This window comes from Bombus vosnesenskii, unplaced genomic scaffold (genome assembly GCF_011952255.1).
Source record: "Bombus vosnesenskii isolate JDL3184/JDL3185 unplaced genomic scaffold, Bvos_JDL3184-5_v1.1 scf7180000013277, whole genome shotgun sequence".
NCBI lineage: Eukaryota > Metazoa > Arthropoda > Insecta > Hymenoptera > Apidae > Bombus > Bombus vosnesenskii.
Genome location: NW_022882935.1, coordinates 711,387 through 734,110, shown reverse-complemented (window position 1 = coordinate 734,110; position 22,724 = coordinate 711,387). Strand labels below are relative to the sequence as shown.

Below are 22,724 nucleotides of genomic sequence, written 5' to 3'. Positions count from 1 at the left end.
GGTTTGCTAGTTAAACATCAAATTAACCATACTTAATACACTTTTGTTTACAATTAATTTCATTCCCGACGCAAAGTGCAATGTCCTGATTTACGTGATTATTATATATATTATATCTTTAAAAATGTATAGATTGTATACGAGGGACGGAGGTTCGCAACTTGTACAAACCAACAATTACTGCTCGTGTAATTTTGGTTCTATCTTAAATTACATAAATAAAGCTTTTATTTTACAACTTTATAGATATATGTACAATATGTTATTTTAGTTATAATTGTCAATAGAATCCCACTTCTTTCTTACTGTTAAATTTATAAAACTCTATGTCCGTTCGATACAATGTCTTTTTTTTATCAAGCAGAAATGGAAAAATCTAGTTGATCGTTGCTGAGGCATTGTTGATTGTTGTTGTTAAAAAAGGTGGCTTCACGATAAGAAAACTATTAGTTTATCTTACAAATAATAGGATTACTGCCAAAGAGAAAATCATAGATGTAAATACAACAGTTGACGTTGCCGAATTGCATTCGTCCGTTTCGCAGAGTTTACATGAACCGTTATTTTCGCAGAAATCATCTTCCGTGGTACAACCCCTGGATTCCGTGCCATTCTCTATAAGAGAAAAATACATGTGTAACTAATTAACAAAACCTAAGTTCATTTACGTGTTTCACGTCAACACAAACTTCGAATAAACTATGCGTATCGAAAAAATAATATAGAAAAATGCCTTACCAATTTTTAAATAACAGTGATATGTAACGTTGTCATTAACGGACTGTATTCGTGGGAACCGACCGATTACACTTCTACGCTTTCTATCAGTATTCATGTCAACTAAAAATACATATAAAAAACATATTATGTACTGTAAAGATATAACAAGTATAATTTGTAATTTCATTTTGCACAACTATCCAATCTATTATATTTTTACTGTACGTTATGAAACAGGAGCTGAAACCCCCTTCTAATACATCAAAGGAACAACGATTACAAACTGAATCATACGAGATAAATATTACGTTTCTTGCCTGAAGCGTTGGTCGTTGAGTCAGTCGTGACTGAAGCCGTGGCCGTTGATTTATTCTCGGCTGTAGTATTTTCTCTTGGTGTAGTCGTGGTCGTTGATGGTTTAGTCGATGGTTGAGTCGATGGTTTAGTCGATGGTTTAGTCGATGGTTTAGTCGATGGTTGAGTCGATGGTTTAGTCGATGGTTGAGTCGATGGTTTAGTCGATGGTTGAGTCGATGGTTTAGTCGATGGTTGAGTCGATGGTTTAGTCGATGGTTTAGTCGATGATTGAGTCGATGGTTTAGTCGATGATTGAGTCGATGGTTTAGTCGATGATTGAGTCGATGGTTGAGTCGATGGTTCAGCCGATGGTTCAGCCGATGGTTCAGCCGATGGTTCAGCCGATGGTTCAGCCGATGGTTCAGCCGATGGTTCAGCCGATGGTTCAGCCGATGGTTCAGCCGATGGTTCAGCCGATGGTTCAGCCGATGGTTCAGCCGATGGTTCAGCCGATGGTTCAGCCGATGGTTCAGTCGATGGTTCAGTCGATGGTTCAGCCGATGGTACAGTTGGGGTTGTATTCGTGTCTGGAGGATTTATCTTGCACGTTTCCGTGGAAACTTTCTGTTCTTTACACGAATCGCCGTCGCATTTGAAGCACTTGAGCGTTCGTTCCCCTAATTTAAAGACAAATATATAATATCTGTTCATATGTAAATTTAAAAATTATACGTGGATATTTGATTGCACTGATACATTACCCGATTGCGAGGCAACGAGTCCGATCGTGAACAAGATTATTAAAAATTCGTGCACTCTCATGTTTCTTGCTATAACTATTTAATTCACGTCGATGCTACGAATGTTCATCCACGAATGCTGAAAAGCTTGGAGGTGTAGAAATACCCTTTGCTGGCTTATCATGGAAACTTCACCCTTATCGGGATAGATATCTTCAATCAATATCACTACCTTGACAAGATACGCGATTAACGTATAAAAAATCATATGCCGTTAATTTCTTGTTCCTCGTTATCTGTGTCTATTTCTTTATCGTACTGACCTCATTGGCGGAAAGGAAATTGTATTTTTCAACGGATCAAAGAAACGAAGTATCGTTGCTTGTGAATCATGAATCAGTCTTCATTCTATAAATGATATTAATTTTGCGCAATTTTACAACTACGTATACCATAAATCGTATAATGGGATGATCCGTTTAAATGATCAAACGTATGAAGTAAAACATTACTTCAAATATTACAAGACACAATTTATTCAATCGTATCTATATCTTATACATTCTACATATTATTATCTTTTTAAGTGCGATATTCGAGCAAATAAAAGAGAAAAGAACTTTTAGACGGTGAGATGCTGATATTCAAGTAAAAAGTTAAATATTCGTCACTGTTCAATTTTGTTCTATCTGATCTATTTAATTTCTTTTTAATTAGATTTAATTTACCACAGTTGTTGGAATAACTATTTTTCGAGCAATATCTGTTTTATATTTCATATTCTACTATCGTCAGTTGTCAAAAAATATAATGGAAACATTTCTTTTATAATTCGATAAGACATCGAGTAAAATAGGTGATTATCTTGGGACGAATAAAATTTTTAATTAAGATACAGAAGATAGAATCGATGTGATAAGATAAGTAATGACTATACTTCACTATTCGATTAATTGCGACGATTGATCTAACGTCACTGAAAATAATGGCGAAATTAACTACCCCGTACATGTTACACGTATATTTGATATTAGTGAAATTTGAATAATTTTCCTTATACAATCTTATTTATGTCGTTCGTAATATTCCACTCCAAGAAATAAGCAACAAGTGGACGCTCATCGGTTAATGCTATCGGGATGCAGCGATTACGTGATACGATCATTAAGATTTGGCGAACCTCGAATCGTATGTATACGAGACGCAAAAAAAAGCACCTAAAGGTGCGATTGCAATATACAACGATGGCAAGCAGGTGACTTCTATGCTCGTTATTATCTTTAAACAACGATTTCTGGCATCTACCTATACATATATGGGCAAGGGTTGCGGAAAAATTCTTGGAAGGCCAACTTCCATGATTGCTTTATTTCTATCAAACATGCAGTCGTGTAATTCTATAATTTCAGAATATCGTTTAAGCTTTAAAAGGCTTATTTTTTAAGCTTTAAGGAAGAATCTTATTTCCACTTTCGTAATCGACGTTTTAATATTCTTTACACATGGGCTATAGATATGCACGATGTAGTTCAATATAACGAATACGATAGACAAAAGTAATAATTTTGATATCGCAGAAATAGGTAGCTATTAAATATAAGATAAATTAGCAAAAATTATGCTTGACAGATACAAAACGTATTAAAGATAAACACGAAACGACAATAATAACTAACGCTAAAATGATTCTCACTCTAAATCGCGCCCTACTCACTTTTCACTCTGTTATTGTTCTAAACTATCGACTGTAACTTACTGATTTTTTTTTTTTTTTTTTTTTTTGTGAATTTACACGTTTATCTTAATGTTTCTTTTGGTGCTTTTGGTGGACAATATGAAGGATATAACGATAGGTACTACTTCGTCGATAATTTTAACGATTTTTTTCGGGTATAAATAACGGAGTCGCGGACGATTTCGACAAACACAGGAAGATCGCACAAGTTACATACGTAGCAATAACAGACATTCGAGAACCATGAAAGCCATGAGATTCTTACTTTGCGTTGCAGTCATTTTTATGATTGCCTTTATTTCTGCGAGCAATGCTAACCCAGAACCTAATCCTTCGCCAGAGGCGGTAAGTTACGGATTATTTTACCCTTGAATTTGTTGTTTGTCCACGGTCATCTTCAAAATATTTGCATGCTGCTTTTTAAGAAACGATATTCCACTTTGATTAACTTCGATTTGGGAAACATTGGAAGTTTCAATAACGCGTAACTAGACCTGTTAAACTTGATTCGTTTACACGTAACCTGTACGATGCTATTGGAATTTTTGTGTTTCTTTTCAGGATCCGAAAGCAATTAATATAATGAAAATCTTAGGAAAACTTGGAGTAGCGTTGTCTCACTTGAAATAACCGACCTCAACGATACGTGTACGACGGGTGCAGGCACGACCAGCGGCTTTTAAATCTGACGAGTTTATGTGCATATATGTATACGTAACTAATTAGAAACATGTAAAAATTGGCCATATAAATTTTTTGTCGTTTGACTACACATATAAAAGTTTTTGTCATTGCATTTTCTTTCGACGATCCTTATTCCCTTTTTGTCCTTCCGTCTACTTTATCCGATTGAAATGACACAGACAGCCATTGTTAGTTTCTAAATAGATAAGCGCAAAAGCGATAGATAAGCAGAACGCAACATATTTAATCGTCATTTTCACATACACAGATATATCCATGATCGCGTGCTTTTGGTTTTACGTAGCTGATTAAGTTATTTATCGATACTTTATTTAATCCACCGTGTACCTCGATAGAAACCTAGTCCCGTTCTACTTAATTAAAAACTAAATTCACGATTATGTTGACAATCAACGAAATCTCTAATCAGCTAAATTATAATCAAAATAATCATCAAAATTAGAAAAGATAACTCCATAGGTACTACCACTTCATCTTTATTTTCCGACTTTCATCCGAGTCCGACCGGCATGTCAGTATACTGTCCGCGCCCAACGTGAAGACAGATTCGTTACGAAACTTTGCAGTTAATTCGTTGAACCGAGATCAAAGAAAGATGTGCTCGAACAGCAAATTTTCAACGAAATTTTGTTCGTGCTTTCGATTCGCGATCGATAATTCCTAATGGACGAAAGAGTGGCCAAGGTGTGAATGAAACGTATCGTTGTTAAATAGCTGTCAGCTTTGACAATATTGTTTCCTGATACGTGTTTATGCGTGAAAAGTAACATGTACAATGTACTTGCTTGGCGTTAAAATAGTCGTAAAGCGTGTGTTTGTACGTAACGAGAAATAAGGAGGCCAATGATATTCAAGTAAAAAGTCAAATATTCGCCAGCGTTCAATTTTGTTCTATCCGAGTTATTTAATTTCTTTTTAATCGTATTTAATTTACCACGGTTGTTGGAGCGTCTATTTTTTCCAATTATATCTGTTTTATATTTTATATTCTACTATTGTCGGTCGCTAAAAAATATAATAGAAACTTTTCTTTTATGATTCTATAAGTCATCGTATAAAATAGATGATTATCTTGGGACTAATAAAATTTTTAATTAAAATACAGAGGATAGAATCGATGCGATAAGATAAATAGTGACTATGCTTCACTATTCGATTAATTGCGACGATTGATCTAACGACACTGAAAATAATGGCAAAAATAACTACCCCGTACATGTTACACGTATATTTGATATTAGTGAAATTTGAATAATCTTCCTTATACAATCTTATTTATGTCGTTCGTAATATTCCAATCCAAAAAATAAGCAACAAGTGGACGGTCATCGGTTAATACTATGGGGATTTGGCGAATCTCGAATTGTATGTATACGAATCGCAAAAAAGGCACCTAAAGTTACAATTGCAATATACAACGATGGCAAGCAGGTGACCTCTATGCTCGTTACTATCTTTAAACAACGATTTCTGGCATCTATCTATACATACAGGATGGTTGGTAACTGGTGGTACAAGCGGAAAGGGGGTGATTCTACGCGAAAAAAGAAGTCGAAAATATAGAATAAAAATTTTTCGTTCGAGGCTTCGTTTTCGAGAAAATCGACTGTGAATTTTCGCTCGGTACGCGTGCACTTTATCGCGTCTCGTTATAACGGATCTCACTGTAGATTTCTAAAAAAATTTTTTAAATAAAAAAAGAAATTTTTATTCTATATTTTCGACTTCTTTTTTCGCGTAGAATCACCACCTTTCCGCCTGTACCGCCAGTTACCAACCACCCTGTATATGCAACGGTTGCGGAAAAATTTTTGTAAGGTCAACTTCCATGGTTGCTTTATTTCTATCAATCATGCAGTAGTGTAAGTTTATAATTTCAGAATATCGTTTAAGCTTTAAAAGGCTTATTTTTTAAGCTTTAAGATGGAATCTTATTTCCATTTTCGTAATCGACATTTTAATATTCCTTACACGTGAGTCGTAGATATACACGATACAGTTTAATATAACGAATATGATAAGCAAAAGTAATTCTCACTCTAAATCGCGTTCTACGCACTTTTCACGCTGTTATTGTTCTAAGCTATCGACTGTAACTTACTGATTTTTTTTTTGTGGTAAATGTACACGTTTATCTTAATGTTTTTTTTTTTGGTACTTTTGGTGGACAATATGAAGGATATAACGATAGGTATTACTTCGTCGATAATTTTAACGATTTTTTTCGGGTATAAATAACGGAGCCGCGGACGATTTCGACAAACACAGGAAGATCGCACAAGTTACATACGTAGCAATAACAAACATTCGAGAACCATGAAAGCCATGAGATTCTTACTTTGCGTTGCAGTCATTTTTATGATTGCCTTTATTTCTGCGAGCAATGCTAACCCAGAACCTAATCCTTCGCCAGAGGCGGTAAGTTACGAATTATTTTATTCTTGAATTTGTTGTTTGTCCACGGTCATCTTCAAAATATTTGCATGTTGCTTTTTAAGAAACGATATTCCAAGAAAACATCGGAAGTTTCAATAACGCGTAACTGGACCTGTTAAACTTGATTCGTTTACACGTAACCTGTACGATGCTATTGGAATTTTTGTGTTTCTTTTCAGGATCCGGAAGCAATTAACCTAAAGAAAATCTTAGGAAAACTTGGAGTAGTGTTGTCTCACTTGGCATAACCGACCTCGACGATACGTGTACGACGGGGTGCAGGCACGACCAACGGCTTTTAAATCTGACGAGTTTATATGCATATATGTATACGTAACTAATTCGAAACATGTAGAAATTGGCCATATAAATTTTTTGTCGTTTGACTAGACATATAAAACTTTTCGTCATTGCATTTTCTTTCGACGATCCTTATTCCCTTTTTGTCCTTCCGTCTACTTTTACGCGATTGAAATGGACACTGATAGTCATTGTTAGTTTCTAAATAGATAAGCGCATAAGCGATAGATAAGCAGAACGCAACATATTTAATCGTCATTTTCGTAGTATACACACTTTTGGCTTTACGTAGCTGATTAAGTTATTTATCGATACTTTATTCACTCCGCCGTGTACCTGGATAGAAACCTAGTTCCGTTCTACTTAATTAAAAACCTAATATATCGATACTTGTGCGAAGAAAGCTAAAATCACGATTATGTTCGGAATCAACGAAATCTCTAATCACCTGAATAATAATCGAAATAATCAAAATTACAAAAGATAATTCCACAAGTACTTCCACTTCATCTTTATTTTCCTACTTTCATCCGAATCTGATCAACATGTCGGTATACTGTCGGTGTACGCATCCAACGTGAAGACAGATTCGTTACGAAACTTTCCAGTAAATTCGTTGAACCGAGATCAAAGAAAAATATGCTCGAACAGAAAATTTTCTGTTCGTACTTTCGATCGCGATCGATAATTCCAAATGGACGAAAGAGTGGCCAAGGTGTGAACGAAATGTATTGTCGTTAAATAGCTGCTAGCTTTGACAGTGGATCGACAATATCGTTTCGTGGTACGTGTTTAAGCGTGGAAAGTAACATGTACAGTGTACTTGCTTGGCGTCGAAATAGTCGTAACGCGTGTGTTTGCACGCAACGAGAAATAAGGAGGCCAAAGATGACGCCTTTGCATTCACGCATTCACGTTCCTGCAAAGAAAGAGGTAGTTCACTGCTGGCCAAGTTCAGGGCTAACCAGTATACGACGTACTACGTGTAGGTATGTGCTGTACATAGTGTACGTATGTACTTTTCTACTAAGCAAGAAACACGCCCCATAAAATCACGCAACCCTGCTTCTTTGCTCTTTGGAAAACGCCATAGCGTAAAAGCCGAGTTTATCTGCAATAATAACTTCCAACAATATCGCAAATACATACTATCTATGATTACTTTGCTTTTTTTTACCGTTCCCATTTCTGTTGCTCCTTTTGTATCGCGATACCGTGGTATTTAACGTGGCGTTTTTTCTACACTCCGAAAGACTGCGTATAGACTCAAGGTAATAGTGGCCGGTAGAACAACTAAAAATACGAATTAACGGCAAAGAAGGAGAAAAAAGGAAATGAAAATACATTTCGTTTGCTTTCGTCTGCGATATCGGTCCTCTGGAATACGACTGGACAAGAAGACCAGGAAAGTTTCGAAAAGCCAGAGGTCTGTTTGCGTAGTGCTCGACACGCATATAGTGCGCGGCACACTTTGGTTCGAGCAGGAAGATACGAGATACGAGGCTCGAACGGATTCGCATACTGCTAGACGATGTTCCTTTCGTCCTCCTTGGTCCCCTCTCGTCTACCTCGCTGCATCGCGTTCCCGCGCTCAACCAGCACAGCAACTTCAGTCTCGCTCTCTACCGTCTGCATCCTGGAATGCGGTTGTTCCACTCTACACCGACGCTATACACCAGCTCTCCTCTCGCTTCCAACCGAGTCGCGTACGCAACAATGCTTGTGACATAAGAAATACAAATCGGAAGAAAGAGACTACTTCGTCGTTTGTCATTTTCTTTTCTTTTCTTTCTTTTTTTTTTTTTTTTTTCTTTTCGTCTAATCAAACTTCTCGTATTTCTACGTGCTCGAAATATTCGTACGTTTAACGCGGTAATTGCGTCGATCGACGCAACGTCACGGAAGTAGGCTGCTTCGTACCGGTCGTTTGTTGAATTCGTCTTCGACATCGCGAAGATCCGGCGGATCTGCAAATCCGCTGTCTTCGTAACGAGCGCATCGCGACCCTGGCGATCTAGGAGGATGCATCGTATGTATGCTGAAACAGAGTGGTTAGCGCGTTTTCGCTACTATTTCGTTACTTTCGATCTCGGTTTCTGATCGCAACAGGCACACGAGCAAAGAGAAATTGCTCGTATCGCGTACGAGCAAATATCGATAACGTTCTTTTCTATACAACGCTGTATCAGTTATGGCACGTTTCTCGCACGTATTCTCAGATATGTGGAAAAAGAAAAACCGAATCCGACCTAAGCAAACCGACATTATCGTCTATGAAAGATAAACCGAAGATGGGGCTTTACCTTGTACATCTGGAAGGACTGGTCGTATCCAATGGCTCGTCGTATCGGCGCGACAGCATGGTGAAATCACGATGTGCCGCTATTGTTTTTTGCAGTCGCGAAATTATCTCGTAATCGGGTGTGCAAATTGGTTCCGATAATAATTTCACCACGGAAACACGGAAACTTTGCAGCTGAAGGAGGAAACCGTAACGATTGAAAGATCGAAACCACGCAAGCTCGCGCGATGTCAAGTTCGTTGGCAAACGCCTACTTACCTGGGATTCCCTTTTCGTCATCTCGGAAAGATTTTGTTTGACTTGCGCCAGCTCGTCCCTAAGCAGTTGCAACGAATGGTCGCTGATGGATCTTTCCTGCTCGGCAGTCTCGCTCGTTGTTCTCATCTGTTCTTTCAAGAGGGTTAATTTTCTGTTGCATCGAGTTCTCAGCATCTCGCTCTCGACCAGCCGTTTTTGAACCTCTTCTATCTTTCGACTGCGTTCCAAAGCCGCTATCTAGTTTTCAAACATCGACTCTCACCACTCTGTGTGTGTGTGTGTGTGTGTGTGTGTGTGTGTGCGTGTGCGTGCGTGCGTGTGTCGTTTAGCGCGGTAAGAGGAAACAAACAAGAAGATTACTTTGTAATCCGCGGCTTCCGTCAATTGGGCGCTTAGCTCGCGATTTCTTGACCTCTCTTCCAAAAGTTGAACTTGCAAGCGATCGGTTTGTTTCGACAACTTCTTCGCTCTTGAAACGAACGATTAGTCGTCAAGGTGGAGAAACGCTTTGCAACGTTTTCCAATTGCTACCTATATTGCGGAAAAGCGCGGTAAATTCGCTGTACGTGTACGTACCGAAGATTCGCTTCGTCTCTCTCGCTTTGCAGCAACGATTTCATTTTCACGCTGTCCTCTTGAAGCGATAATTTTCTGCGAAGGAGATCCAAATGAAGATCCCGGCGTTGCAATTGCTCCCGAAGCGTCCTTACGCGACGCTGCAGCTGATACACCACCGAGGTCTAAGTAGCAAGGGAAACAAGAGAAAGAAGAACTGACAGACGCGTGAACTGTGAATAGAATTGCGCGTACGATAATAAAAGCGTGTTATGGTCGCGACAGAAATAGCGTTCTCGAGCGTCGTCGTCGCGTCCCATACGAAATAAAATTCAGAAAATTGGACCATTTGGTAAATCTCGCCCGCCAATTTGGCTTACTTCTTTCATAGAAGGAAGCTCGTGGAAGGATCGCTCGCGTCGAATCCTCGGTAAGATGGTGTAGTCGCAGCACGAGAACTGCGCGACCGCGGAAACCGCAACATTTGCGACGCAAACAAACACAGAACAAACGAGACAACACATTAGCAATTTGATGGAGAAAGTGAAATCGAACCTCGAGTCAGTTGGATATCTCGTATTTTTTACCTTATCCACTAATTTGTCGGTTTCTAATCTGGCCAGTTGCTCGGCTCGTATCAGAAGCGATTCCGTTTGAAGATCGAGACCCATTTCCTCCGAGATCTCGTCCAATTGCATCGCTTTTCCTAGTCGGTTGAGAAACGTTACGAACTGGAACAATTCGAAACGCACGATACGTACGATCGATCGAAATCACGTCGCTTTAAAGCCGTCGCTTTACACGTGCGCGCGTACATCCGTACATGTGCATACGGTTACCATTTGTTTTTCTCTGCGCAGAGATTCCTTCAACAGCTCGCAATCGGTCAACTCGGTTTCTAATTTGCGAACTTTATTCCCCAGGTCCGATCGTTCGTCCTCGAGATTTCGCATCTTCGCCACAGTCGTTTCGATCAATTCGCCCTGCCGAGTAGTCGATTCCGTCGCCGCGTTTACCTTGTCTCGAAGCTTTTGAATCGCCTAGGCAAGAGGAAAGATTCGTTCAACGAATTACGAATTTTCCGTTTCCACTCGACGCTTGCGTGCAACGGGGCACGTTATCAAACGTCACGTCCTTAGATAATAGGAAAACGAATAAGAAATACAAGAGCCTGATCTTTGTTCTCGGCCAAGATCTCCCTAATGCGATCCTTAATGACGTTCTCGTGAGACTCGATGAATCTGTTCGGACCGCTGACGAGCGTTGCCAACGATTCCAAAAGGTGGCGTAACTCGGTTTGCGCGCGCTGACACTTTTCGTCCCGTTGCGTCAGATCTTCTGCGAAGAAGAAGAAGGAGGAGAAGAAGGAAAAGAAGAAAGAAGAGAAGACGAAGAACGAGAAACGCGAAGAATATATTCGCCAAACGAATCACCTCGCAGCTGTCCGATCAACGCCTCTTGATTCGATATATTTCCGGTCGCGTTGCTTATGCTTCTGTTCGCGTTTAACAATTTATCCCTCAACCCGTCCAGTTCCCTTTCCGCCACTTTGTATCGCATCTCCAGGCATTCTTTGTCCTGACAAACAAGCGATCGAGATCTCTGAGTTCCGTCAGCGGCAAATTTCGCAAGCACGCGCCTCGAGAGATAAACGGATACCTGTCTGAGACGATCCAAGTCGACCAATTGCGAAGATACTTGACGCTGAAGTTGTTCCTTCTCGGCTACGGTACGGTCCAACGCATCCCGGCAGCTTCTAAAGTCTACCTCGGCGGTAGTCAGTTGCGCTTCGATACTCGTACTCTTCGCGCGAACGCGATTCGCTTCTTGCACCAGCTCCTCCACTTTGTGCATCACGATTTCAGGACTAGGATGAACGGTTTCGCGATACTCGACGCTCAATGCGTTCGCCAATCTCCGCGTAAATTCCTTTATCGAAAGAGCATATCGACCGTGTAAACGACAAATCGATCGATCGCGATAAAATCGGCTTGGAGTTTGCGGATCAAACCTGAAAACTTGAACGGGCTCGTTCTCTCGATTCGATCTCTTCCGACACGGTCTGTTCAAGCTGACGTATCTTCTTCTCGTATTCCCGATTCTTCTCCTGATGATACTTTAAATCTCGTTGCAAAGAACGTAGCACGGTCTCGTTCCTTCCTTGGCTCGTATAAAGATTCCTCTCGCGTTCTTCCAATTCCTAAACCGTCGAATAGAGAAAGAACGAAGGTCAAATATTACCAACTAAAGAAGCCGAAAGTGACCTGTATGCGTTTCTTCAAGCTCGACACGATGGAATTCTGTCTGGCTGCTTGTTCGCGAAGTTGTTCTGCCTCTAACTGCAACTCGGCTATTCGTTGATCCCGGAATCTCACGAGATTCTTCGTTTCTTGAAGCTAGGCGCGAACATACTGCCGATTATTATTATCCGACTATCGCATCGCCGATCAAAGTCAGATGGAACAGGTTTACCTCGGACATCAACCGGTCGCGTTTATACTCGAGTGCTGCTAGCTCGCTCCTCAACGTGGTCGTTAGATCGTGGGTCATGGCTTCCTCCTCGACGATCTACGGTAACAGATTCAAAAGCTGATATATCAAATATATCTACTTTCTAGCGATATCAGGGAACGGCCATACAAGCGACGCTTTATTCGGCTTTTATCTGATTCTTAGAGTCACTCGACGAAGCTTCGTGAAACGCAACGTGCAAGCGGCGTTCTATCTTCCGCTTCCGATTTTATTTCCGTGCGATCGCTTCGACCGTGCACGCTATGCCGCCTACGAACGCGTTGTCTATCCCGGGTGATCGTTTCTAGTACGTTGGAAAGTATTCGAAAATTTATGTCTTAAGTTAATGTCCTAGCTCCCGAGTAAAAAATATCCGCGTCGATTTCGCGTTTCGATTCGTTTGGATCGAAAGACAACGGTTTTTTCGAATACACGGCGATGAAGCTCGTTGCCTTGAAACTCGTGTATTTCGTCGATAATTTCCTTTACAGCCACTCGCTATTATCAGATGCTCTTATCCGTTTTAATAGGAAGCCTATGCCGTGGTAACGGCACGATTGTCATAGACCAGCAAAGATTTACAGAAACATACCGATTTAATATTTCGCGGCTGCGACCACGAATGCGCAAGAAACCGAGTGCAGACGAGGGTGAACGAGGGAGACAGGGATAAAAGCGTACGGCGACAGGTAGAATCGATTGTATGCAGCAACGCTATGGCAACCGAGGTAACCCCTGGCCACTCGCGTGCCAGTCAATATCTACGTTAAACAAACGCACGATCCAAGTAATTGGACGATCGCTGACGAAAAAAAAAAATAAGCAAATTCGATTTCGATCATGATATCGTCAAATCGGCTAATTCGAAAATAAAATACAATTTGTTCGATCGTGTCGGTTGTTTATCATCCGGCGTACTAGCCGCTCGCGTAGATCGCGAGTAATCGTAATCGAGGGGGAAACGAGTTCGACAAATTGCATCCCGTACGTACGCAACTAGTCGTCGTTCCCCGTCGATAGTCTCCTTCGAAACGAAATCCTCGTGCAAAATGTGAACGACGAGTGGTTTGCGATTGCGTTGACATCGACAAAAGCAAAAACAAACTATCAACGCGAATGTTTACGCGGTAGAAAAAGAAAGTGCGTTTGACGAGAAGAATTTGCTAATATGTACAGTCATTCCACGTATGTATGTATCTAATATAGATATGTGCAAATAAACGGGTGCGTCTAGGCTCTTGTGATAGATTTGATGTGACGCGAACGAAGAACACCTTTCGAGGCGATGATATACAAAGCGTTTGGAAAATCCGAAGGTCCTCCTCGGTGGCCTCCTTTCCTTCTTCCGTAGCTTCCCTCGACTCCTCCGTTTCTCTTCTTTCTTCCTCGCACGACATCTTCCTCGCTGCTCTCCGACTCTCGAAACTTTTCAGCTTCTACACTATACATATGTATACAACTACGCGATCGTTCCACGTTGCGCGACCACTTAAAAAGAAAGATCTGCTTTCTTCATTGACATTTTATTAGAAATTCTTCGGAGTAACGAGGGCCTCCGAACGCAACGTTCGAGGGTGTAAAAGCGTTTCCAACAAAGAGGACGCGTCGATGCGCAACGAACCGTCGTTTTAGCATCCCCTTCGCGACGCCGACTTCCAGGCAATCGAATTTCATTGATCCCTAGAAACTACCCTCCGTCTTTTTCAACTCCCCATCTCCGATAAATATCTTCAAATATTTTTTAACATTGCTCTCTTTCTCTCTCTCTCTCTCTCTCTCTCTCTCTCTCTCTCTCTTTGTAGAAAGTGTGCCATACAATCGCGTTTCCATAATATTCGGCGATATGCAATGTCATATCTTTAGAGTATAGGTGAATTGGCAAGATTAAACTTTTCTTAATTGCACTCTAAAAGCGATATGCCCGATCGTAAGATTACAGGTAGGAATTATAAGAAATGATAAGCTACTGCTACTTCGTAAGAAAACTGACTGATAACATAATCAATTCGCCGTTAACGAAGAAACCGTTGATCGTCTCTCTTCAACGATAAGGTTCCAATTTTTAACGGTTGAACGATTATGTTAGTCGATTGGAATCAGCGTCTGTATCCACGAGTGCGAAATTCGACGATCATTCAAATTGTATCGTAATAATCGTAATTTAAATGGTCGAAGCTAATTTCCATTCGCGCGATCTCGATAACTAAAATACTCCAGTCGATTCGTCTATGAAGCAATATTTATTGTACGTTGAACAATGACAGATTGAAATACGCCTGGCAGACTTTCGATGCACGCATTACATAGATAACGATCGTTCGGACTTAACGATTGATTCGGATTCTTATCAAGTCAAACGTGTTATATCTCTAAGTGCGTGCTGCCTACAATACATCGCTTGCAATTATACGAACAGAAAACTATGAACATTACAATAAACAACATTTACCGTTACACGTAATTAACGCCGTGAATCTTAACAACAAATGGAACGTTTAAACTTTACGAATAAATTTTATAGTCACGTTCGGTTCTTATCGGTTGACTTTGACCAATCATTAGTCGCAATTCGGGTATTAAAATTGCACAAAAGGACGTAAAATTTACGCGCCACATTTATGACTGTAATAACATTGTATCGCAATAGTAAAGATGATCGTGATTGTACTGATCCGTTGATAGGGGACGATATTTTTGTTAAAATTAGTTTTAGTGTTTGCGTTCGATTATATAAATACATTTGAAATGCTGTAATTGTGAGAGAAGAAAATACGAAGACTACAAATGTATTACTCAGCAGTTCACTTATCTTACATCAGCTATGACCCTGAACCGAATGTGATAACTGTTATTATATATTACATAATTATCTTGCTGTTAATACGTATATACTTTCTTTTTGACATTAGGTATTTAGAAATCGAATGGGATATGGAATTTTTCACAGAACCTCGTAAAAATACCAGTCGTTGGGACCCTTCCAGGCAACAAGGTCGATTAGTGAACAGTTGTTACGCGAATTGCAGATATGTTGCGCATATTATTCATCTAAATGTAAAACTCTAAATATAAAATAGAATACGATTTCTTAAACTAATATTCAAATAAAACAATAAGTTCTTTGCAATTTAACAGATATAACATCTAGCGAACAATACCTGTTCTCATAGTTAGAGGTAGAGTACGATACAGGGATACGTCACAGATGATAAATCGTCCTTGATACACTTATCCTTATAAATTCTAAATGCGATGTAATGTAATGTATAAATGTAAATAAACTAAGTAACATGTAAATTATATCGTAAGTCAGAGTAAGGGATAAGAAAAAAGAGTTAAATGGTTACGGTTAAAAAATATGACAGGTATAATTTGAATTGGCGCGCGAAAATTCAAGTAACAGGAAGCGAAGTACATGCGATATGGCTTCTATCATTACGCCACCTTTCGTTGAAATAATACTGTCTTAAATTATGTAAGAATTGCTGGTAAAACAGAAGAAGGAGCACAATGAACTAGATTAAATTAATTAAATTCTAAATTATAGAGACATTGACTAAGTACAGGATGGGTCCGTCGTTACAGGGGACTTCGTTCGGTCGTATATGTACACAGTACATAGTTCTGAAAACTGCCGTGGAAAGGGTAAAGTCCTTAACGCCGAGAGTTTACTTTAGAAATCGATCACCACAGAACGCTGGGAACAAACGGTTAGGATTTTGTATTTCATGTCATCCTTCGATGAAGGCAATAACTATGATCGAACATAAAAAATATAAACTAAAAACCACATAAGAGGTACAGAATAGACGTGACATTTAATGCTTTTTCGTATCCCACGTTTTGGGAGTCGCCTGATATCCTTACTATTTTCGGATCACATGCGACGTTATCGATCGAGCATGGTACTTGTTTGAATAAAAACTAAAGTCTTGTATAAAAATATAAATAAAATATAAAACAGGGTATGCAATCGTAAAAAAGTATAGAATTCTATTCTTCTATTATACTTCAGACAACATACACACTGTCAAAATAATAAATTATTGCAGAACAATATGTAGATGATTCGATTAATTACTTTCAAATAAAATTGTAATTTCATACATCTGAAACATAGAAATGTGAATTTTGTATGCTTCCTATTTTCATCTTTGTATACTCAAATCAATTATTAATTATGTATTATCAAGTATAGGTAGTCTGACTTACAATCGGAAATTCGCAACACAATTTATCAGTGACCCAACAGCCAAATTACGTCTAATGGTAAAATCAAAAGACTAACGAAAGAAATAGAGGGAGCAACAAAAAGAGCAAAAGATGAACAAAATTTTATGTCTGTAGCTAAATACATACATCGGTCAAGCACCCAATCTTCATTAACATACTAAAACTAAGCCTTGAATTGGCAAAAATCGCAAAATCTCGAATGAGTTGGCGGTATGTGCATTCGATGCTCTAGGTTGATGGTAAAACAGCCTCAAAAGGATTTAAGTACACGACCCTTTCTTTCCGAGAACTTAATCGAGAAATTATGTTCTTGGTACAGCAATTTCGTATGATTTAAATTTTTTGATCACAATTTTTACCCGCAAAATTGTAAAAATATATAGGAATACTACAGTAAATAAAAATAACCAAAAATTTATCAAAATAAGTTGTACAAATTTAATAAAAACAACATGTCAATACCAATTGATTGGATCAATGTATGAATTGATAAATACGAAATTTAAAAATTATTCATATTGTATTGTAATAATCGTAATTTAAATCGGTAAAGCTAATTTCGATTTACGCGATCTCGATGACTAAAACACTCCAGATGATTCGTCTATGAAGTAACATTTATTGTACGTTCAACAACAACAGATTGGAATGCGCTTCGCAAACCTTCGATGCGCGCATTAGATAGATAACAATCGTTCAAATTTAACGACTGATTCATGCGATCTTCTTATCAAGTTAAACATGTTATCTCTTTAAGTGCGAGCTGCGTGCAATATATCACTTGTAATTATACGAACAGAAAATTACGAACATTGCATAAACAACATTTACTGTTAGACATAATTAACACTGTGACTCTTAACAATAAATAAAACGTCTAAACTTTACGAATGAATTTTATAGTCACGTTCGGTTCCTATCGATCGACTTTGACCAATCATTAGTCGCAATTAGGGTATTAAAATTGCACAAAAGGATGTAAAATTTATGCACGACATTTATGACTGTAATAACATTGTATCGCAATAGTAAAGATGATCGTAATTGTACTGCTCTGTTGATAGGGGGAAAATATTTTTGTTAAAATTAATTTTAATGTTTGCGTTCGATTATATAAATACATTTGAAATGCTGTAATTGTGACAGAAGAAAATGTGAAGACTACTCACTTATTTTGCGTCAGCTATGTCTGATCCTGAACTGAATAGAATAAATGTTTTTATATATCACACAATTATCTTACTCTTAACAGGTATCTACGTTCGTTTTGTTGTTAGGTATTTGCAAATCGAATGGAATATGAGATTTTGTACAAAACCTCATAAAAACACTAGTCATTGAGACCCTTCAAGGTGGTATGATTGGCAAGTCAACAGTTGTCATGCGAAGTGTAGATATGTTTCGGATATTATTCATCGGAAATATAAATATGTAAAATAAAATACGATTTCTTAAATTAATATTAAAAAAAAAACGATAAGTACTTCATAGATTAACAGATATAACATTGGACGAGCGACATCTGTTGTCATACTTAGAGATGTACGATGTAGGCATGCGCCACAGATGATAAATCTCTTGATACGACTCACCGTTTTAAATTCTAAATTCTAAATCATACAAGCATTGACTAAATACAACAGATAGACCCGTCATTATATAGAACTCCGTGTTTCAGATTCTAAAATACCAACCTTGGCAAAATCAGAGTGTCTCTTACACCCTCCGCAATTTACAACGGCGTACATAGGAATTAGGTATAATGTGTCCATCAAGACTAGGTCGTAAACGTAAACAAAATTTAATTACTGCGGTTGATACTCAAATGTTACCTGTTGGCAGTCGCAGTAATCAAATTCCGTCTACGTTTACTGCGTCGTCTCGTTGGACAAACTATTCGTACGTGTTATGATTTAATTTGATTAAATAAAGTCAGTTATTTAGTTGAAAGCATAAATCATGTTTAGTTTGAAATAAAATTATATTTTTAATAATTATAATAACAGGAAAGAGAGAGGAGGAAGAAACGTGAAAATAAATGAAGAGAGAAAGAAAAAAGGAGACAAAATGTAGAAAGAGACGAGAGAAAGGTAAAAAGCTATGAGAAGGAAATGAAATAAATTATACTTTGTCTACAATAATAACAAAGAATGCAAGCAACTAATAATGTTAACATAACCACTCAAACCTCTATTCACGGTCATATAAACACGTCTCGACACTCATATGGCGAAAGCATAAAAGGAACCATCCGAGAATTGAGTCGTGAAAAATCAACATGGAAAATAAGGTTTACGTTTTGCGCATCCATGAAATGCTATGAATGTTTCAGATAAAAACAAAAAGACTCTATTCATCGTTGTCTTACATGTTAATTTTTCACGATTTGTTTATATGACCATATGTATACTTGCATCGATAAAATCACATACGATGTGAAAATCGTAAGATTGGACACGACAAAACTGGCACGAGTGGTTGAATGTCAGATCTATCCTGTAGTTACAATTAGTCAACGGTAGAGGGCGTGATATGATAAAATTTCTGATTTTTCGAACGCAATCAGTTTCAGAACGCATAACACCAATTTCCATAAAATATCATCTCGTCTCTAGTAAAAATGTGTACAAGTGTGTCATCTATACTAGTATTTTTTCTATGATACTAGTGTCCTAAAGTTTTGATATGGGCACATTATACACGTTAATATGTGGTTAATATTGTTTAAAATCATCTAAAAACTTATATAGAAGCTATTTTCGTTTTACATAAATTGTACTAGATGTTGTTTCAGTTTTGTCACGTGGGTTGCAAGACCAAAATTAATGCGACATTTTTAAATGTTACACGACACTATGTAAATAATTTTGCCTTCCGCCTTACTTTACCTAATATGTTTATAATTAACCACTTATAAATTTTAATTTAGGCAAGGGCGATAGTTAAAATTCGACGAAAAGAGAATGACGTCGCTGATAATGAAGTAAAACATGAGAAAACAAAAACACCAATAATAAAATGTAAAAAGCAGATGTATGATTTTTACGAAGGTGATAAATTTTCCAAAGAAAAACCGATATTGGCCAGTCAGAGCTGGAAAAACAGAAAGTCTAAAGGCGATCATTTCTTTATATACCCTTACAACAATGTATTTTTTGTTTATAATAATTTGTATCTATAGCTATATTATTGTAATTCTTTTACCGATCGTAATTAATTCTTCAGGACGTTGTGGAAACAAATGAGGAAGTTGGTTCTGAAACATTTCAGGATCTTGATGTAAATGCTTCTTTATGTAATAATTTAGAAGATTTAAATATATACGAACCTTTAGAAATCCAAAAGCTTGGAATACCAAAAATTTTTCAAGAGTGTAATGTATTAATAGCAGCAGAAACAGGATGTGGGAAAACATTAGCTTATCTTCTGCCATTGATAACTAAAATTGTGTTATGGAAACAAAAAGAAGAGCAAAGAAGCATAAATACACCATTAGGATTAATCGTAACTCCTTCAAGAGAATTAACAGTACAAATCGGGGTTTGTAGCAATAATTTAATATAATCCTTTCACTTATGAGAAGAGTGTTTAAAAAATATATTCTTTTTCTTAGTTGCAACTAATTAAGCTATCTAAGCACCTTAATATTAAAACAAAGATAGTCACTGGTGGGAGGACAAAAAAGATAATATCGGATCCTCCTGTGGGGAACATTGATATTCTAGTTTGTAGTTTTGGAGTTGTTAGTAAATTGACAACATTTGGTATATATGATCTCGCATTTGTAAGATTTGTCGTGTTAGACGAAGCAGATTCTTTGTTTCATTCTTCCTTTGAGACAAAGCTAAAAATATTTCTGAGGAGAATACCGGTATGTAGAATAAAAAAATAGATAAAGCATTCCATGAAATAATTATGCACGATAATACTTCTTAGTAACTACTTTAATTTGTATAGATTGGGTATCATCAGTACGATACAACTGAGAATGAATTTCCTAAAACAGCCCAACTCGTTTTAGTCTCTGCATCAATTCCGTCAGGTCTTAAAACTGTGCTGAGCGACATCATAAATGTAAGTAGTATGCGAATTATTTGTAAAATAATTTCATTTTAAAGGATTATAATAACTTGTTTATAGATAAATTCTTTGGAACATGTAACAACGGAAAAATTACATAGAATACTGATTCCACAAAAGTTTGTAAGATTAATTCCAAGCCAAAAGCCCATAGAGCTTGTGAAATATGTAAAAAGCAAAGTATTAAATAAACAGCGTGTAATTGTATTCAGCAATCGAAATAGTACCTCCTATTGGATTTCCTTATTTTTACACGAATGCGGTGTCAAAGTTACAAATTTAAATGGCGATATGCCATTACATGTACGACGAGGAAAATACGGGGAATTCCTAAATGGCAAAACAATGGTGTTATCTACAACGAACGGAGGATCCCAAGGTTTAGATACAATAATGGTTAATCATATCTTAAATTATGATTTTCCCTTAGACACGTCCAGCTACATACACAGGTATTCAATTTAAATAAGTGACGATCGTTCTAAATTCTAAATGCTCTATTTGAAAAAGACAGTAAAGTATTACACATTTTATTTAGATGCGGTCGAGCTGGCAGAATAGGTACCATAGGTGTGTCCAGAGTAACAAATTTTATTTCCAAACCGGGCGAAATCGTCGTAGTTCAAAAAATTGAAAGGGCAGTTAGAAAAATGAAACCAATACCTGTGTTTAACCTTCTGGATAGGGAAGACGAAAAGGAAGAAGAAACAGAATACAATTTTACAGAGGAAATGATCGAAGATCTAGATGAAGTCGAAAATATTCCATACTGAAATTTATATATTATGAATAAAAAAAGGACGTTTGCTTGTTATAAAATTTGACCGCTTTTTCAGTCACTTCTATTATTTTCTTTCCATTCTGTCTATTTTCGTGATACACGTTCGCTGATACGAAAAGTCTTCTGTGAAGCCTTTGCAATGAATGTGGATAGGGTCGAAGAATCTATCCAAGTGTCATCGCCCTTAAACCTATTCAGTTCTATTAAAGGTTCGACTTTTAACAAAGTTAGTAAGAAATGTTTGTTAACCCTACGCTTGGTGTTGATTTGTTTTATCTTTGAAATTTCAAAATTTTATGTTTTTGGTTCGAGAAAGGATGCACCCACACATGTGTTTCCATTCATCCGTCGATCCAATGTTCCGTCATGTCCGGCGACACTCCCACACTGACCGCCTACACGTATCGCAAGCAGAACTTCTATAATAATCCGGACCGTGCGTCTAGACCAGTTTATTACTCGCATTGACTTTTAGTGAAATTAAGCGTGCTTACTCGTGCTAACATTTGTCACTCTCTCTTCCTCTCTATAAAGGGTGTGTCATACAATCGCGTTTCCGTAATATTCCGCGGTACACAATGTCATGCCTTTACAGTGCAGGTGATCACTCATGAATCAGCGAAATCAAATTTTTCTCGATATCTTAAAAAATGTTTACCTCGATCGTAAGTTTAGCAAAATATGTATCGGAAAGATGTATCAAATTAAAATCGTTCTTGTTATCTGTTTCGTAAGAAACGATAAGCTACCGTGTTACTTCGTAAGAAAAATGGCTGGTAACATAACCAGTTTCTTATTAACGAAAAAAACTGTTAACTGTCGAAAAAAGAAGAAACGGTAATATAGTAAATAGGAATAGAGTAATGAAAATGAATTACATAATTAGTATTAGTGGTTGCGTGACACGTAAGACATACATGGGGGAATTTCATAGATATACGTCCAGATGCTCGAATTAAAAACCGTCGCTGTAGGTTAATGAAAGTATTTTCTGAATAAATTCAAAATCTTGTATATAATTCTTTAAGTAGGTACATATACATATCTTCGTTCGAACATTGACAAACGACT

The 22,724-nt window shown here is 37.6% G+C and overlaps 4 protein-coding genes across 8 annotated transcripts; 2 read left to right on the top strand and 2 right to left on the bottom strand.

The window, feature by feature from the left end:
• Positions 1-208: 208 nt before the first annotated feature.
• LOC117232062 (circumsporozoite protein-like) lies at positions 209-2,055 on the bottom strand. The gene is made up of 4 exons (XM_033491200.1): positions 1,779-2,055; positions 1,029-1,694; positions 739-840; positions 209-615 (listed from the first exon to the last, which is right to left on the bottom strand). The coding sequence occupies exons 1-4, from the start codon at positions 1,837-1,839 to the stop codon at positions 452-454; spliced, it is 993 nt and encodes a 330-aa protein (XP_033347091.1). The 5' UTR covers positions 1,840-2,055; the 3' UTR covers positions 209-451.
• Positions 2,056-6,474: 4,419 nt separating this feature from the next.
• LOC117232005 (melittin-like) lies at positions 6,475-7,024 on the top strand. Its single transcript, XM_033491073.1, has 2 exons — positions 6,475-6,615; positions 6,813-7,024. The coding sequence occupies exons 1-2, from the start codon at positions 6,514-6,516 to the stop codon at positions 6,879-6,881; spliced, it is 171 nt and encodes a 56-aa protein (XP_033346964.1). The 5' UTR covers positions 6,475-6,513; the 3' UTR covers positions 6,882-7,024.
• Positions 7,025-8,275: 1,251 nt separating this feature from the next.
• LOC117232004 (coiled-coil domain-containing protein 170) lies at positions 8,276-14,273 on the bottom strand. Of its 4 annotated transcripts, none has more exons than XM_033491071.1 (16): positions 13,834-14,273; positions 12,521-12,616; positions 12,313-12,444; positions 12,060-12,248; positions 11,708-11,977; positions 11,482-11,626; positions 11,214-11,383; positions 10,888-11,088; positions 10,636-10,779; positions 10,429-10,506; positions 10,070-10,233; positions 9,854-9,962; positions 9,494-9,730; positions 9,237-9,409; positions 8,854-8,971; positions 8,276-8,569 (listed from the first exon to the last, which is right to left on the bottom strand). In XM_033491071.1, the coding sequence occupies exons 1-16, from the start codon at positions 13,954-13,956 to the stop codon at positions 8,543-8,545; spliced, it is 2,376 nt and encodes a 791-aa protein (XP_033346962.1). In that variant the 5' UTR covers positions 13,957-14,273; the 3' UTR covers positions 8,276-8,542. The 4 variants fall into 4 exon arrangements, with proteins under 4 accessions (XP_033346962.1, XP_033346960.1, XP_033346963.1 ...); XM_033491069.1 differs by having other exon boundaries at positions 8,277-8,569; positions 11,214-11,386; positions 13,834-14,272; XM_033491072.1 differs by lacking the exon at positions 10,429-10,506 and having other exon boundaries at positions 8,279-8,569; positions 11,214-11,386; positions 13,834-14,270.
• A 4,562-nt stretch (positions 14,274-18,835) lies between these two features.
• LOC117232003 (probable ATP-dependent RNA helicase DDX28) lies at positions 18,836-21,879 on the top strand. 2 transcript variants are annotated; one of them, XM_033491068.1, is made up of 7 exons: positions 18,836-18,882; positions 19,722-19,940; positions 20,018-20,332; positions 20,406-20,663; positions 20,750-20,866; positions 20,933-21,324; positions 21,411-21,653. In XM_033491068.1, exons 2-7 carry the CDS (start codon positions 19,824-19,826, stop codon positions 21,643-21,645), a joined length of 1,434 nt encoding a protein of 477 aa, XP_033346959.1. In that variant the 5' UTR covers positions 18,836-18,882; positions 19,722-19,823; the 3' UTR covers positions 21,646-21,653. The 2 variants fall into 2 exon arrangements, with proteins under 2 accessions (XP_033346959.1, XP_033346957.1); XM_033491066.1 differs by lacking the exon at positions 18,836-18,882 and adding an exon at positions 19,439-19,649 and having other exon boundaries at positions 21,411-21,879.
• Positions 21,880-22,724: the final 845 nt, after the last annotated feature.